The 16,067-nt window shown below is 38.4% G+C and overlaps 1 protein-coding gene across 2 annotated transcripts in view; it reads right to left on the bottom strand.

The window, feature by feature from the left end:
• The window catches only part of fkbp3 (FKBP prolyl isomerase 3), a 2,480-nt gene extending 1,726 nt beyond the window's left edge, over positions 1 to 754 (bottom strand). For both annotated transcript variants that reach the window (XM_020603756.1, XM_020603755.1), the window contains exons 1-2: positions 596 to 754; positions 126 to 227 (exon numbers count right to left, since the gene is read on the bottom strand). In XM_020603756.1, the coding sequence (XP_020459412.1) occupies positions 126 to 227; positions 596 to 700 (207 nt within the window). In that variant the 5' untranslated portion in view covers positions 701 to 754. The remainder of the gene's footprint in view (positions 1 to 125; positions 228 to 595) is intronic.
• Between the last annotated feature and the right edge of the window lie 15,313 nt (positions 755 to 16,067).

The raw sequence follows: 16,067 nt of genomic DNA, 5'->3' as shown, positions 1-16,067 counted from the left end.
AAACACAAAGACAACACACATATAGATATTCATTACTTGGACAAGATTGTCAAACGATCCAGGGTAAACCACCCCCAATGATGCAGTGCCACTATGCGTATTGTGTAATAAATTACATCACATACTTTGCTGTCAAAGAGCTGATTGTAGGCAATGATCAGTTGCTCTTTCTTTGCCGTTTTGGCGACGTTTTTTATGTTTCCCAGCAGCTTGTGCTCGCTGAGGAACTGAAAGAGGAAAGGCAATTAAAAGGGGAAAGTTAACATCTTTTTTTTCACCATCATCTGCTTAAATCAGTGACATGTTTTTGGTAATGGTTACGCAAAACCCGAACAGTAAATGCAACAGTTTCTGCTCCTGGTAAGAAGAAACAACGAGCCATGGCTTCTACCAAAGATGTGCATGAATCCAGTGCATTAATACTACTTTATACTGCTGTACGTTCTACTTTCAGGATGCTAAAACACAAACGCTTTCCTAGCGCTACGCCCCTTAGCTAACTACGCAGCATGCTGCAGTTCATAGCAAGCACTGACACTTTAACCGGCACATATTCAGAATTAAATATACGCAGGTCTTGAACGATAAAACATACCGAGTGGGCTGCATTGTCCTGAATGAACTTTATTATATCTTTCTTGGGCAAATCATCACTTTTTAGCTGTTCGTCGCTCCACTCCCGTTTGGGTTCAGCCGCCATTTTGGGAGGCGTGCTGATGAACTCTGACCTCCCTGGCGTAAACACCGTAAACTGCGCACACTTAAGCGTTTTATTATGAGTCACCTGTATTATAGACTATACGTGTCATTTCTCCCATGAATTGTCTGGCGGTCTAGTTTGCGACCTGGGGATAAAAGTAAAATAAAATAACATTAAAAATAACCAATATTGTACTTTATGGGAAAAGAAAATTCAGCACCAGGAACATATTCCGAATCAACAAATCATTAAATCAGGAAGATGCGCCGAAATGATAAAGCGCCATTTGATTAAAGTGGTTAATATTTGGGAGATAGGAACAGTAATATGGCAGTGACTTACCGTTTTGAGGTGTGTATGCTACCACCAAGTGGACAAAAACATACCCAACTTTTCAGTGTCTGTCTGCCTTAAGGTCAATAGAATAGAGAAAGCTAAACGGATGTTTCTAAAACTGTCACATTACTCTAAAAGTAGAAAAATAAGATTTGATGCACTCTTACTTTTACCTTGTCAGGTAATAGACAGGAAAATCATCTGATCCCTTTTTAATATGTTTTTTTTTTTTGTGGAGAAAAATATAATATAATAATAATAATCACCTTTATTTGGCCAAGCATGTTACACACACAAGGAATTTGTTTCCGGTACAGAACTGAGGCAGCTATCTACAGCACCAACTCATACCGATGGCTCTAACCATCGGGGGAAACTTGGGGGTTCAGTGTCTTGCCCAAGGACACTTCTACATATGGACTGCAGGCACTGTGATTCGAACCTCCAACCCTCTGGTTGGGAGACGACCTCTCTACCCACTGTACCACAGTTGCCCCAACTATGATATTGCATGATATTGCAGTAATACATTAACTCCAGCCCAGGTCTCTCTGCACAGTAAATAAATGGCAAAATTACTCTTTTTTTTTTAAATATTTCCATATTTATTGCATTAGATGCAACACATAAGACAGACACAGTCTGCCACAGTCACAGTTACAATATGTTCAATAATATACTCCTTTAATACCCCAGACCTTACTGAGAACCACAAAACCATTAGTGGTATAAATCAGGTCACTGCACACCAAAATTGTCACATTATGTTGAAACTCACAATACTTCAATCCACATGTGAATACAACCAAAAAAAACACAGATGTCCTGGTGGGGCTATATTTTTCTCTTTCCATAATGGAGCAGAATAGGGACATGGCAAAACTTAAAAAAAAAAAAACCCAAAACAAAACAAGTCCACCTTCATGAGATGCACTCCCTTTTTTTTCTGTCTACAGGCTATAGGCCAGGCATACTAACAAAACAAAATAATTTAGCAAACAAAACCAGACAGCAACAGTCACTGCAAAATATAAACAATCATTACCAACTGAAAGATTAAATATTTCCAGTAGCCTACATTAAAAGTTATAATTTTTAACTACAAAAATCACATTAGCTCTGTTCACCTGGTCTGCATTTTCAAATACGTCATAAAATGTTGCATGGCCTCACTGCCACATCCAGATGGATCACTGGCATTAAATCCTAATGAAACATACATTAATTCTCTTACCCTATATCGACCTCTCACTCAGACGGCAGCAAGAACATCTTATCTGGCCCCCCACAGACACAAGTGGGACCATCCACAAGACCTAACCCTCCTTATCCACTCCTCTCCCAATCAGCGGGCAGAAGCCCACATCACCAGATGCCACTCGTTACAAGATGATGTAAAGACCTTCTATTCCGTGTAAATAAATATTGTATCCAATATCATATGTGGAAGCTTTAAACATCTCCCATTTCCTTCTTTTTCATTTGCTCATAGCCAATGACTGTTTATGATCCTCTCTTTTATTTTTTAAACTGTGCTGGGATACATAAAATGGTACAAATTCCCATGTGTACAGCTACAACTGGTGATCTCCACTGTGCCTGCAGGTTATTTATGTAAAGTACTTTTGGTAATGTCTACATTTAATTTAGGTTTCATGAATGTCCTGTACTTTTATATCGTCTTTGAATACTTGTAGGCTATTCAAAGTATAACTACACTCTTCTTGTAGATGCCTGTAGACACTTCATCTTCAAAGTGCTTCAGGTGCATTAGCACCAGCTCTAAGCTGAAAACTTTGTTTTCCTGTGGCTCTGACTGACTGGTTCCTCTGCTGCACTTTTGTTTTTCTGTGTTGCATTTGGGGCAAACACCATCACCGTTCTCTGAGCTTATATTTTGTTGTTTATTTTCATTTTATGTATTTTATTTCATTTTACCAATGTTTTATCTTTATTTTGCCTTAATTCATTTTATGATGGTTTTAATACTGGCTTTTCCTGTTTCTCTTGCTTATGTAAAGCAGTCTGAGTTGCTTTTGTGCATGAATTGTGCTATAAAAAAAAGCTGCCTTGTCTTGCCTTCTGGAATCAGCTCTATAGTTTATTACATTAATTTGTAAGGGACCGTATACAAAAACCATTACTGTCATACAAACAGAACAGATGTATCACTCTACATTCAGCTTCCATTTGCTTTGTCTCCCCTATTTTTGGGAAGCCACTGGTGTTACAAGTAAGGTAATTTTTAAAATGAAACCCAATTTTTAGAGCTATTACTCTAGACTACCTCCATACCTGCAAGCGGTTGAATGATACAGCTGCTCAAATGTTCATAAATTTTCTGCAAAGAGTGTTTATTGCACTGTATCTATATTTTTGTTCAAAAGTGTGGTTCCTGCCCATAAAACCACCAAACTGTGTCTCATTATATTCCTACCAGACATGTGGCTTTATTCTACATGAAGGGTTACATGTTGGAGGTTACCATAGCAAGAGCTTCATGCCTTTTGTCAGTTTCTGCTGCAGTTTCTCAAAGTTAACATGACAGTCTCATCTTTGTTGCATCATCCTGCCGTTCTGTGTGCACCCTGGTGTTTGACAGGAAATGCAGGATTCATGCACCCAGTGAGAGCTCTACCATAAAAAGGCCTGCATAAATACAACTAACCCTGCTCACTTCTATTCATCAATAAACTTGAACAGCAGTGAGATGAAGATAATGAAGAAGAAGAAGATGATGATGATAATGATGAGTTGCTATGACTGTACCTGTAAAACAGGGTCACGCAGAATTTTTACCCTGGTTGGTTACTAGGCAACAACAGTGACACGGGGTGAGAAGCTCACGAGGAAGAAGAGAGGGCTAATTATCCCTTTAGAGTATCTCTCCCAGGTCTCATTTCATCTCCTCTGTTGCCTGTGAAGCAGAGAACGTCACTACATACAAACTGTGAGGATGAGTTTGCTTCAGGAGAATTTAAATCATTTTACAACTCTATACATTGTAAAACACGAAAAAACGGGCCTCTATCTTTGATTTTGTGATGTTTCTTTTCTTTTTTTTTGGTGACACATATACCTAATATTCAGGTGTTAATTATCACTTAGCCAGAGGAGCCTACTTAAAATCTTCCTCTTTCCTCACGTGGTCTCTTTTCTTCATTCATACGCCAGCAATATAGTGTTTACTTTTACATTTTGGAGTCATCAGCTCACTGTTCACGAGTATCTGAGTGAAAGTTGCATCACAGGAAGCTTCAGGAGAAAACAAAAGGTGACTGAGGAGCATTCCTGGTGTGTTGCATTGTGATGAAGTATTTCTTAGCAATGCAAAGCTGAGGCGCCTAAATGAGCTCACATACTGAGCGAGGGAGGAATCTAATTTGATGCACCTCCTGAGAGCTCTTCACATCTACAGGTTACACAAACAAGTGATGCACATTCCCTGAGATGTGCTTCTCTGCACAGAGACTGCAAACAATATAATCCTCGAGTCATGTCTGTAGAAGTACTTCCTTAGTTACACACAATTCAAGCACATGAATTGTCAGCGAAATGGTTCTGAGCAGCCTTTATTTTAGCATGCTGTGATTAACTCTTGAGCAACGTAGGCCTATACACTCACTGACCACTTTATTAGGCATGCCTGTACAATTGTATACAATTCAATGTAACACTTCCACCTTAGCATCTGTGTTTATGAAGCTCAGAATGTTTCATTTTTTGGTGAAATCATAAAAAATGTATAAATTCATACATACATACATGACTGGAGACAAAACATGGTGAACTATGGTGGTCAAATTTTTAAAGGTCTCAGTGCCAAATGGAAATTTAAACCATTACAGTTTTCAGATTATTTCTCATATTGTCACCCTAATGATTCTGTACATAGTAAACTTTCGTCATGGCCTAGATTTCTTCTCTAGATATATAACTGTCAGAGTCACTGCAGTCACTTCTGTTCAGTCTGACGGCAGTTACAACCTCCAACCTAAAGGGGGCAGTATGTACGCACAATTAATTGGTGGATCAGGTTCTGTTCCGCATTTTCAAAAGATTAATATTTTTTGTATGTGATTTACAGTACGGTTTGACAGGAGGGAAAATGGCCATGATTCATCCTGTTGAAGAGCAAAACAATAATAAATGCTATAAACCATGTAAATAAATTACAGGTGCTGGCTGAGGAAAAGACGGCTTGCAATGTTGCTCAGCTACAGAGTCAACAATTGACTGTCTGGTAATTTAGTGTCTATGGTCAACATAGACACATATTTATCTGTAAATAGTATGTGCAAAAAGGTCACTGTGTGTAACCATTAATTTGGTAATGTTCTTTAAAATACTCTGCAAAAGGTAAAATTTATTAGTATGAAATTTATTATAATGACCTTGTTGCACAAAGAAATTGTCTTCTTTTTAGATAACTAGATTTAGTATGAGTTAAATCATTAAGCTTTTTTTAAACTGTTGTTTACCAGTGAAATCAGTCTAGGTTCAGGAGGAAATATTAAGCCATCATGTCATTCTTTTTTATTCAGCAGTGCTTTTCAGATTTATTCATATGTCAGCCTTATCTTCACCCTGAAGATAAAGTTTTCAGGTTTAAAGGAAAGTGAGCAACACAGGCAGAGAGAAAGAAAGAAGTCAGTTAGGCTAAATGATCAGTCATTTGAATTACCAGCAATGTAATTAATTACAGAACTGTGTTCAGGGAACAAACCAGAGAAATCACATCTCTTTCACTGCTATTCAGGAGTTATCACCTGCCCCAACATGAGCCAAGCAGCCAGTGTACAGCTCCTCTCTTAAAGCTTTTTTCCCCCACATTTCCACTTCCCCCTCTTACTCATACAAATGGAATTAAAGGCTTTCATAATGGAAACCATCCTTCAGTGCCCTTGGTCCACTGTGGATAATGTGTTTTCTGCTCAGAGCGTAATAAGCTCCCTCTAAGTCCTATAGCAGGCTGAGCTCACCTGCCTGTGTCCTGGACTGTGAGAATGTGTCTTAAGATTCATATGGAATAGGATTCACATACTGCTGCAGCTCACACCAACAGTTCACACCTTGTATGACGTAGGTAGAGCTCTGTCAAAGTGGAAAATGGTACACAACTCCACCAACATCTGATGGTGAGAAAGATGGAACTGGCACCTTTTTCTATAAAACTCCCTCCTTTAACTGTGTCTCTTTGGAGGGAGAGTAAAGGCTGGATTAAGATGCATTATAACACATGGGCTGGTCAACAGGGAATGTGGTATTTCTCACAGTCATGCTCCTTGTATCATCATGCAGCGAGGAGCTCGCCATCCAACAAACTGCACAAAGCTTTGGAACATTTCCAATCCATAGCTTAGCCTCCAGAGCTGTAGTTTCAGTATTAGTCCACGGCTGCCCTGTCAGATCTAATCTCTTGGCTGCATGCTGTGAAATGGGGCTTATTAAGAGTTTAAGTGAGATCAGCCCAACCCTGATCTGAGATGTGCAAAGGAAAAGGGAAATCGCTCACCTGAAAAATCTCAAAATCACAAGAAGTGGGTGGCATTAGGGCTGGTGGGTATCAGTCACCAGAGGCTTTGCTGTACACCAGTATGTGCTCTCTGCCTGCTGTCTCCAGGATGCATCATCTGTTAACTGCTAATTAGAAACCAAAGAGAAAAGATGGATTTGAAGTTTCAACTGGAACTGGGCACAGTATTATATCTCACAGGGCTTAAAGGGACAGACTTCTGAGCCACATGCTCCCAAAACTCTAGTCTCCTCATATTACTCTCACACTGCCTATGTGCATTTAAACACTGAGATTCTTTATCGCATTCTCAGTAGAAATTGTACATTTAAAACTCAGCATTATTACTTCATCCATAGTTCTATGTCCACAGTTTATAATTTACATGTGCTTATACCTAAAAATATATATTGTTATTTGCAGTGGAGGTTTGCCCTTGGTATTTTTTGTGATGTTTTTACTTCACTTAGTCTGTCTCCAGAGATTATATACAACCTGAATTTGGAAACTGTTGTATAAATATTTGCACAATGGAGTAATTGCAGTACATTCAAGGCCAACTCAGTCTTTGAAATGACATTCATAAGTGACAAATTTGCAAAAGCAGATTTGAAAGAAAATTAGTTTTGCCTTTATTATTATTTTTTTGTGTGTCCACACATTTATTCTTCTTTGATGATGGATCCTAATGACCTCCTAATGACCCCCTGACTTTTTCCTTTTCTTGCACCACAACAGGGTTCACATTTGTGGTTTTAAGTGACATGTCTTAACAACTATGGATGCATTTTGATACAGATACCAATGTCCCTCTCAAGATTTTGTTATAATCACTTTAGTGACCCATTAACCTTTCATGCAACATATCAGTGGTCAGTGGTTAGTTGGTTAATGATCACAAACAGATGCAAACTAAGAAGATCAACCTCAGCAGTTTACTGTGTTTTGTGTTAATTAGCAAAGCATACTAATACTAATCTTAGAATGTGAACATGGTAAACATTAAACATGCTAAACATCAATTTGTTAGCACAGTGATGTTAGCTTTATCTGTGCTTTATCTTTATCTTTATCTCCGTTCATAAATGCAACCTCACAGAGCTGTTAGCTTGCATTTAGTCTTGTTATCAATGTAAAAGGAAACATTTTTACTGAATCTTATTCTATTTTCCAAGTTGCAAAGTGTTCAAACTGGACATATAGCATCTCCAGTGCTAAACTATTTCTTCCTTTTTTTCCCCATGATTTCACATTTCATGATTATGCTTAGGCACACAGAGGACATGGTTAAGGCTAAATACTGTCAAGTTTACTTGATTAAGTGGAGTGTTCTTATTACATCAATAGGGAGAACCCCAATGTTTAACTGTTTGTACAGCCACCATCTGTGCAACATATGTGCGGTACCAAAACATAGCACTACACACACACACGCCTGTATCTATATTTCTAAAGAAACCATAATTGGCTAAACTAATTCAGGCAAATAAATGCAAAACCTGTGTATCAGCTTTAACGTGAATAGTTCTTACAACAACAACAACAACAATAAAGTTTCACTGCCCATATCTCATTCACACTTTCATAAATACATTAAACACACACCTTCCTGTTCATGTTCACCCTTGAAGCCATGTTGACTCACACCACAATCCAATGATCTCTGGCTGAACAACCTCAGATCAAGGCTCCATCTCAGCCAGACACATCATCCAGTCTCCCTGACTTTACCCCAAGGATCCAACGCCAAACTGAGCATTGATTTGTGTTTACCAACCTTGAGATGAGGTACACACGTGTGTCCCTGAGTGGTTGGGCCTACATGCTGTAAACTCATTCAGTGCTCAACAGGAAACCTTAGGACGGAGATGGTCAGTGGATCGTGATAGTGAAGGGGATGCTGACTGCACAATGGATTTGAGCTAAGGGACATTAAACAGCATGTGTCAAGGCTTGGATTATGAGCTATTTTCTTAGCCTAATATGATTTCAATGTGACATGAACACAGTTGGATGGGAAACTAGTATTTTGAATTTCAGAAACAGAGAATCAGGAACAACAGGGCAAATGTATTATTTTGAATCATAACATAGAATTTAAAATTATTGATTTGTTCATCATTTGAAAATACAATATATTATAGGATTCATGATGTTATGTTATCAATATTCGGTTTCATCTGGTGTTTGTACAAAAGTGATTCACTGTCTGTATTGGCCTCCATTAAATCTCAGCTAGGATACAGAATGTGGCCGCACTAACTTTGTTGCTCTCATAAAACCTTCAGATAACATTTGAGCAAAATATTTTTTCTGTACAGGATAGTAAACCTTGTCTTACCAGGATGTCAAGTAAAACACAGAGCAATTTTGCTCTATTTACACGGAACAATGTGTGTTCAAGCTTGGATTGTAGCAATACTTTTTACATTTGTTCAAAGATTGGATTGCATTTTCGAGCAATCCCTTTCTTTTACAAAAACAAACACGCACGGTTATATGCACGAGTGAGCGCTAACACACAAGCTGAAGGGGCGTGTGTAATTGAAAATATGTTTGCATTCAGTGGATGGAATTCATCTTCCTCCTTTCAGTTCTATCACCAGGACAAAGCAGGTTTCACTGTGGCTGCTATGTAAAATACATGAGAACAGTGGAACGAATAAGACTTATTGTTAACAAAGCATGTTCTTGAATGTACTTTGGAGAAAAATGAGATGACCTGGGGGACAGAGGGTACTTAAGGGATGAAATGCTGTGCCTTAAATTCTGTGCATGCCCAAGGTACGCACCTGGTGCAAAACTACTTGATATTAAAGCACAGCAGCCATGAAAGAGGTGACCAGTCATTTTTATGTGCAGCTCTCCTGCTCTGTCCACTCCAGCCAGCTGAGCCACTGAGGCTCAGAGTTTGATCAGCATGTGAAGCTTGACACAGACAAGGCACCATGCAATGAGCATGAAAGACTCAGCACCCAGGCACTGACACACACACACACACACTTTCATGGTTCTGTTTTGGTTAAAATGGCTGAATTACACACACAAAAAAATCACACACTTCTCATTCACTGTCAGAACCCCATTCATCTCAATAATGAGAATGTGGGAAGTGAATGTGCCAGACTGTCAGTGGCACCTCTACTGCCTTGTATTTTTTTGAAGGTGCCAACAAACTTGTCCCTGTAATAAAATTCATGCAGGTAGCATTTTTAAAAAGGAGGGGGAAGAAAGGTCATGTTTGAATAATAAATTTGTGCGAGGAATGAACTGCAGCCTTGGTGTCCGAGTTTCTCTGAATTTTCTTCAGAAGACTGAAGCATTGAACACAGGTTCAATGTCTATCAGGGACACTTGAGGAGAGAACAGTTTAAACTTTCCATCTGAAAGAATACAATGTTCAAACAAGGACCAAGAGACAGTCAGAATGAAAAAAAAAAACACATCACAAAATTATATAATTTATACCCTACCCTACCTAAAGCCTTACATACATGCAAAAAATAAAAAAAAGAAACAGTGAAATGGTGGTGATGACCAGTGTAATATTATGGTATTGTTCACTAGTACTAGCCGAAGGTCAGACTCTGACAAAAAAGCCATTATCTGGAAGGGTGAGATGGTCCACTGAGGCTCAGGGCTCATCAGTGTAAAGGACAGACACAGAGGCTGCAGACGACAGACACAGCAAACAGGTCGAGGCGTCCCAGGATGGCAATAACTAGCCAGATGAAGATTGGTGTCATTTCTAATAGGTAGAGCTATCTGGCATCCTCTGGGTTAGCACACATGAAGACAATGTAATAAGTTTTGTACAGTTTCACAGATTGTTGCTTAAAATCATGGATTGAATCTGGAAAAAAGCATTCCTGAATTAACAGCCATGTACCACAGCCCTGCAAACCATACCTAACTGTAAATGTTTGGCATTAAATTCCCTTTTGATGGTCAACATAATTCCAGCCTCTGCTCTGATGTAAATAACATGCATATTTACATAGATCTGAACAACAGATTTGATTGGTTGTGGTTGTGGTTGGATAGTAGGGCCTATTTTACACACATTTTGTTTAGAGAAAAAATATAAATATATAAATTTGTATGTAGTGGATTTACAGCTTCATTTATGTTTTATAAGGCCAGTTGGGAAAAGTGCAACAAGCTGTTAAGACAACACCATTAATGGCTAACTTGCTAGCAAGCAGTTCTTCACTGACAGACATAATTAACAACATTAGCATTCATTTGGAGTCACATCTCTGGCTGCCTTCCGAATTTAATTTCAACACTGATTGATTGTGTCCGAAATCACTCCCTATTCACTCATTCATTACTCCTTATATAATGTAAACTAAGTAGTTCTCTCAATAGTGAACAGTAAATTGTGATTTCAGGCACTTACTAATCATCATTATTCCACTAACAGCTGATGATTTAGCATTTGATAAAACCTTTTACATTCCACTGTGGAATTTACACTACTGTACAGTATAGAGGTTTACACACTCATCATTCAGACACCAATACAACTTGGCAAACTTACTGTGTACTATATAATGAGTAGGGGGTGATTTCAGACACAACCTTTTTTTGTGTACCCCTCAGAAAATTGTCCACCTTTTAACTACTATACGCTCCATGTTTACCAGCTAGTTGCTAACTGTGTCTAAATCTTTATTTTTATGGATATCTGTGGCAGGTTTTTACACTTGAGATTTAAGTCACATATTTGTGAACTATTATTAATTATCTGATCTAAAACCAACAAAAGTAATTGATTATGTTGCACTAATGACTCAGCACAAATCCCTTGTGTCACCTTTATCTTCTAGTCTTGATTCAACCCAGGAACATCCATGGGTCACACTGGTCTAACATAACTATTTATCATAACAATATGCTGGAGTTAATTAAATGGCACACACTTGAGAAGTACAAGTATGAAAAGTGATTTAATTCATCATCTGCAGAATTGAGTGGTGGCCTCGAGTGGACAAGAGTGTCTGCTGAAGACTGGCTTATTCTTCAAATAAATAAGACTGAAAATAAAGGCAGAGAGAAAGAAAGATTCATATGTGGTGACGCCTTCAGGCTCAGGCCAGGATATTATCATTTATATGGTGACAGGAGTTATATACTTTGTGCAATAACTGTCTTGGTAAAGTTTTCATGAAGTAGCAGGTGAACACATCAGGTATTTGACTTTAACTGCTTGTCTTTGCATGATCCTGTACAGAAGTATCAGAGTAATAGACCCGGTTCCCTGGTGATACTGCATTCAGCAAGACAAGACTGCAGCTCATCCTAATTATTTCAAACTGATGGGCCAATTCATCAAGAGAGACAGCCTGGAAGAAGGGAGGGAGGCAGAGGAGGTGGTGGAGGGAAACAGGAAAGGAAGGTAAGAACTCATGCTGAGGCTCAACCACTCTTCCTCTGTGGGATCTATCCTTTCTGTAATTTTTGTCTCTTGTGCTTTCGTCTTTCTTTTCCCCCTTTCACATCTTCATTTGCTTTTCTAGAGTCGTATCATGCTGTCCACATGAAAACGTGCCTTCCTTTGTGTTACAGTACTGTATATTTGACAAGATGCAGGGTAAGTTGAGGGGACTGTCATCACCATAGTTTGTCAAGCACAAGCAAGCAATCTTCTGTCCAGCTGAGTCAATGTGAATTCCGAGAACCTATATAGCTTTATTCACCCAAATTAGACTTCTGTGACAAATATCTCAAGCCCAGGCACACTGGGTGATTAAATTCAGATTTATAAGACTGATATCAATACTTATCAAAACACCAACATTCCACTAAGGCTCCAGGCACCTCTTCTGCTCTTATGAGGAGAGAGACTGATAGACCTAGAGAATGGACATGAGCGAGAGAGAGCAAAAGTAATAGAGAGGAAAAAAATGTCCTCAGCTACTGCAACTGAGAGTGATTCACCATCGCAGCGTTAGCTGACGTCTCCTGATAACAATAGTAAGGGATTAATCAGTATTCTGTGCGTAACTAAGGGCTGTACTAGGCCTTTATCACAGCAGCAACTGTGGCCTTCCTCTAAAGGTAAGGTTAAAATGGAGATTACACTCTGTGCTTGCGCACATCCTCTAATGAACCTTATCTCCCCTCGCTACCCATCGCTTCATTCCTCCTCTCTCACACATAATAACACACCTTCTGCCCTCTTTTCTCCTCTCTGGAGGAAAACTGAGAAAGGCTCTCTGTTTTCTGTGTCTCTTTTTAAATGCACTCGGGCAGTCACCCTGTTGTCACCTTCATTTCCGCTTTAAGTCGTTCACATTGAAGCATTCACACTTCTCAGCTGTTTAGAGGCTGTGCTCTCCATTGTCTAAACAGTGAGTCAAAATCCCTAACCATGGACTCATTTGCTTGTAATGCTTTATAATTAGTGCTTTCATGCAAATTGCAAAAATAAAATACACTTGTGCAAACTAGCCAACACTAATGTCTATACCTGACAAGAGAATTAATTTAGTTCAGCTAATTAAACTATATTGCTGTGAGTCCAGTGCAATTAATCTCATATGCAAAGTAACAACCCTGTTCACATATGTGCTAATTTACCAGTTATCAGTTAAATATTGTAGAAACATACGCACCAAATGCCTGAAATTGAGATCATTTACTCACATTTGAAAATAACAATTTAACTTCAAAAATTTGAAAGCAGAAGTGGGGGTCCTTGGTTCAGACATTATTTGGTTATGTAAATATTTACTAAGTGAGGATTTATGAATTATTACTTAAAACAAGTTGGCTGATAGTTGAGACCTCTTGACTCACAGATAAATTGCCTCTTTTGTTGAGTCATGACTTTTCTGCAAATGTCTAGACATACTGTTGAGAAATGCTCTGGGCCAAGGCTGATACTGTAGTCTGTCTGAGGTTTTGTTACCCCTAGAACAGAACCTGGAAGCTTCTGTGTCTTTTTTAAACCATCTAGACTGAAATTAAAGAAATTAAAAATTTCGGATAAGGTCTAAATGAATACATAGTGTAAGTAAGGTTAGCATTATTGGATGTTTCCTACTCATGCTAATCTAAACAAATAATGCTTTAACATATTTCTCTATGCACACATATATAAGCAAAATAGAACGGTGAGAAGTTTAATATATCAGAATCAGACAGTCTTGTTATGGACTGCAGTGCCACTTTCTGTTTACATAGCTAATTACCTTTCATTGGACAGCATGACAGAGGTTTCCTAGCAACTTATTTACTCATTCCTAACTCTTTTGTTAAACTGCAATCCATTGTAGCAAATCACTAGTTTGAAGCTGTTGCTGAGAACTCCGTACACAAACACAGTGTACCCCTAGCCATACATGCTGACACTAATCTAATGGTGAGTCTCAAGCAATTCTCCCAAAGGTAATTCAATAAATTTCTTCTGAACCATATTGGTCACACAAAGACCATTTAAAATGTATCATTATGTGTTCCCTCTTGGTTTCACCATTATGATCACCATTACCTTACATTACAATATGTTAATGTGTGGTCCTCCTTTGTACCTAGACATGCAAATACCCAATTTGAGAGAAACAAATAGAGTTAATACATTTGAATTAAAGCTGCTACATAAAGGATTCAGACCCTATCTATTGTGTTGAGATGTATTTTTGATTTGGATTTTAAAAAAGCCATTTTGCCTTTTAATCTACACCCAAGTCTACACTCAGTAACCCATAATGTTTTTTTTTAGAATGTTGTATAGAAGGCCCTTGGGCAGCAACTAGATCGTCCAGTCTTCTTGGGTAAGGCTCTACATGCTTTACTGGGTTTTTGCAGTTCCATTCTTCATGCTCTCTCTGGATGGGAAGCATTTGTGAACTGTTATCTTCAGTTCAGAGACTTGTCCTGAAGCCATATGCAGCGAGACAAAAATTAATCTCTTTGGGCAATGTTTGGCAAACACCAGGCGCTGCTCACCAGCTGGTTAATACCATCCCTATGGTAAAGCCAGGTAGTGGCAGCATCATGCTATGGGGGAGCTTTTCAGTGGCAGGGACAGGGAGACTGGTCAGAATAAATTGAAGAATAAATGCAGCCACAAACAGAGAGATCCTTGAAGAAAACCTGTTCTGGAGTGAATCCCATAGAACATCTGTGGAAAGACCTGAGAAAATGACAGTTCACAGATGCATCCCATCCAGTCTAAATGAGCTTGATGAATGGGATAAACTGTCTAAAGTGTGCAAAGCTTTTAGAGACTTGCACAAGAAGACCAGAAGCTGTAATTGCTGCCACAGGAGCGTCTACAAATTGCTAAAACAAGGGTCTGAATTTTTTTGTAAATAAGGAATTTCATTTTTTTTGTTTTAATAAATCTGAAAAAATATGTCATTATGGGTTGTTGAGTATAGATTGATGGGCAAAATAACAATTAAATGCATTTCAAATTAAGTAATAAAGTGTGCAAAAAGGTAAGGAGTCCGAGTACTTTTTGAAGTACAGTATGTGCACTTATTTTAATTAAGCGAACAGTGATTTTTAAAACTACTTTATATTTGTATCTGTGCAGAAAGATGAATGTGGGGGAACATGCACCTTGAAAAGGTAAAATTCAACTTGGCAATTTCAAAAAGAAATGGCCCCCAGAGAGGGTATGATAAGAGGGGCAATTTGACAAAGTGTCCTCTAGTATTATAGAATCTTGTAATTTCCCAAATTTCTATCATTGTGCCCTACAATACATAAACAGCCTGCTTATTTCTCCAAATGACAGTGCTGTGAAGGTAGCCTGGGACAATTTTAGCTCGTACCTGTCTGTTGTAAAAGGTTATTTTTTTCCTTGCATGAGCTCCCACCACTGTATTCACTGTTTCTCCAGTCAGCTGAGAAATTCTCCTCATCAGTCTCTATCGCATTCATGTCTTCACTGGATGCTGCTTTTTAGGGAGTACCTGCAGAGCCAGCCAGCAGAAACACCAATATCAGGTGTGAACAAAATATTATAAAAGAGGGGAGAAACTGTAGAACAAAACGCTACAACATTTTACTTTCTTCAAATGATATTTTCAAAATTTAAAGCAAATAGGCTAAAGCCAGTTTTAGCGGCAAACAACAAGCTAATATTGTGATGAGCTATTTACTCTTTTTACACACAGCAATGTTTGCATGCATTTTCAGTCATATTTTTGGCCACTTGATGAATGTACTGTACATACAGTGGGTACGGAAAGTATTCAGACCCTCTTAAATTTTTCACTCTTTGTTATATTGCAGCCATATGCTAAAATCATTTAAGTTCATTTTTTTCCTCATTAATGTACACACAGCACCCCATATTGACAGAAAAACACAGAATTTGACATTTTTGCAGATTTATTAAAAAAGAAAAACTGAAATATCACATGGTCATAAGTATTCAGACCCTTTGCTGTGACACTCATATATTTAACTTAGGTGCTGTCCATTTCTTCTGATCATCCCTGAGATGGTTCTACACCTTCATTTGAGTCCAGCTGTGTTTGATTATACTGATTGGAC

This window comes from Monopterus albus, unplaced genomic scaffold (genome assembly GCF_001952655.1).
Source record: "Monopterus albus unplaced genomic scaffold, M_albus_1.0 scaffold62.1, whole genome shotgun sequence".
Lineage (NCBI taxonomy): Eukaryota > Metazoa > Chordata > Actinopteri > Synbranchiformes > Synbranchidae > Monopterus > Monopterus albus.
The sequence above is the reverse complement of the archived record's forward strand: the minus strand, read 5'-3'. Positions and strand labels throughout refer to the sequence as shown.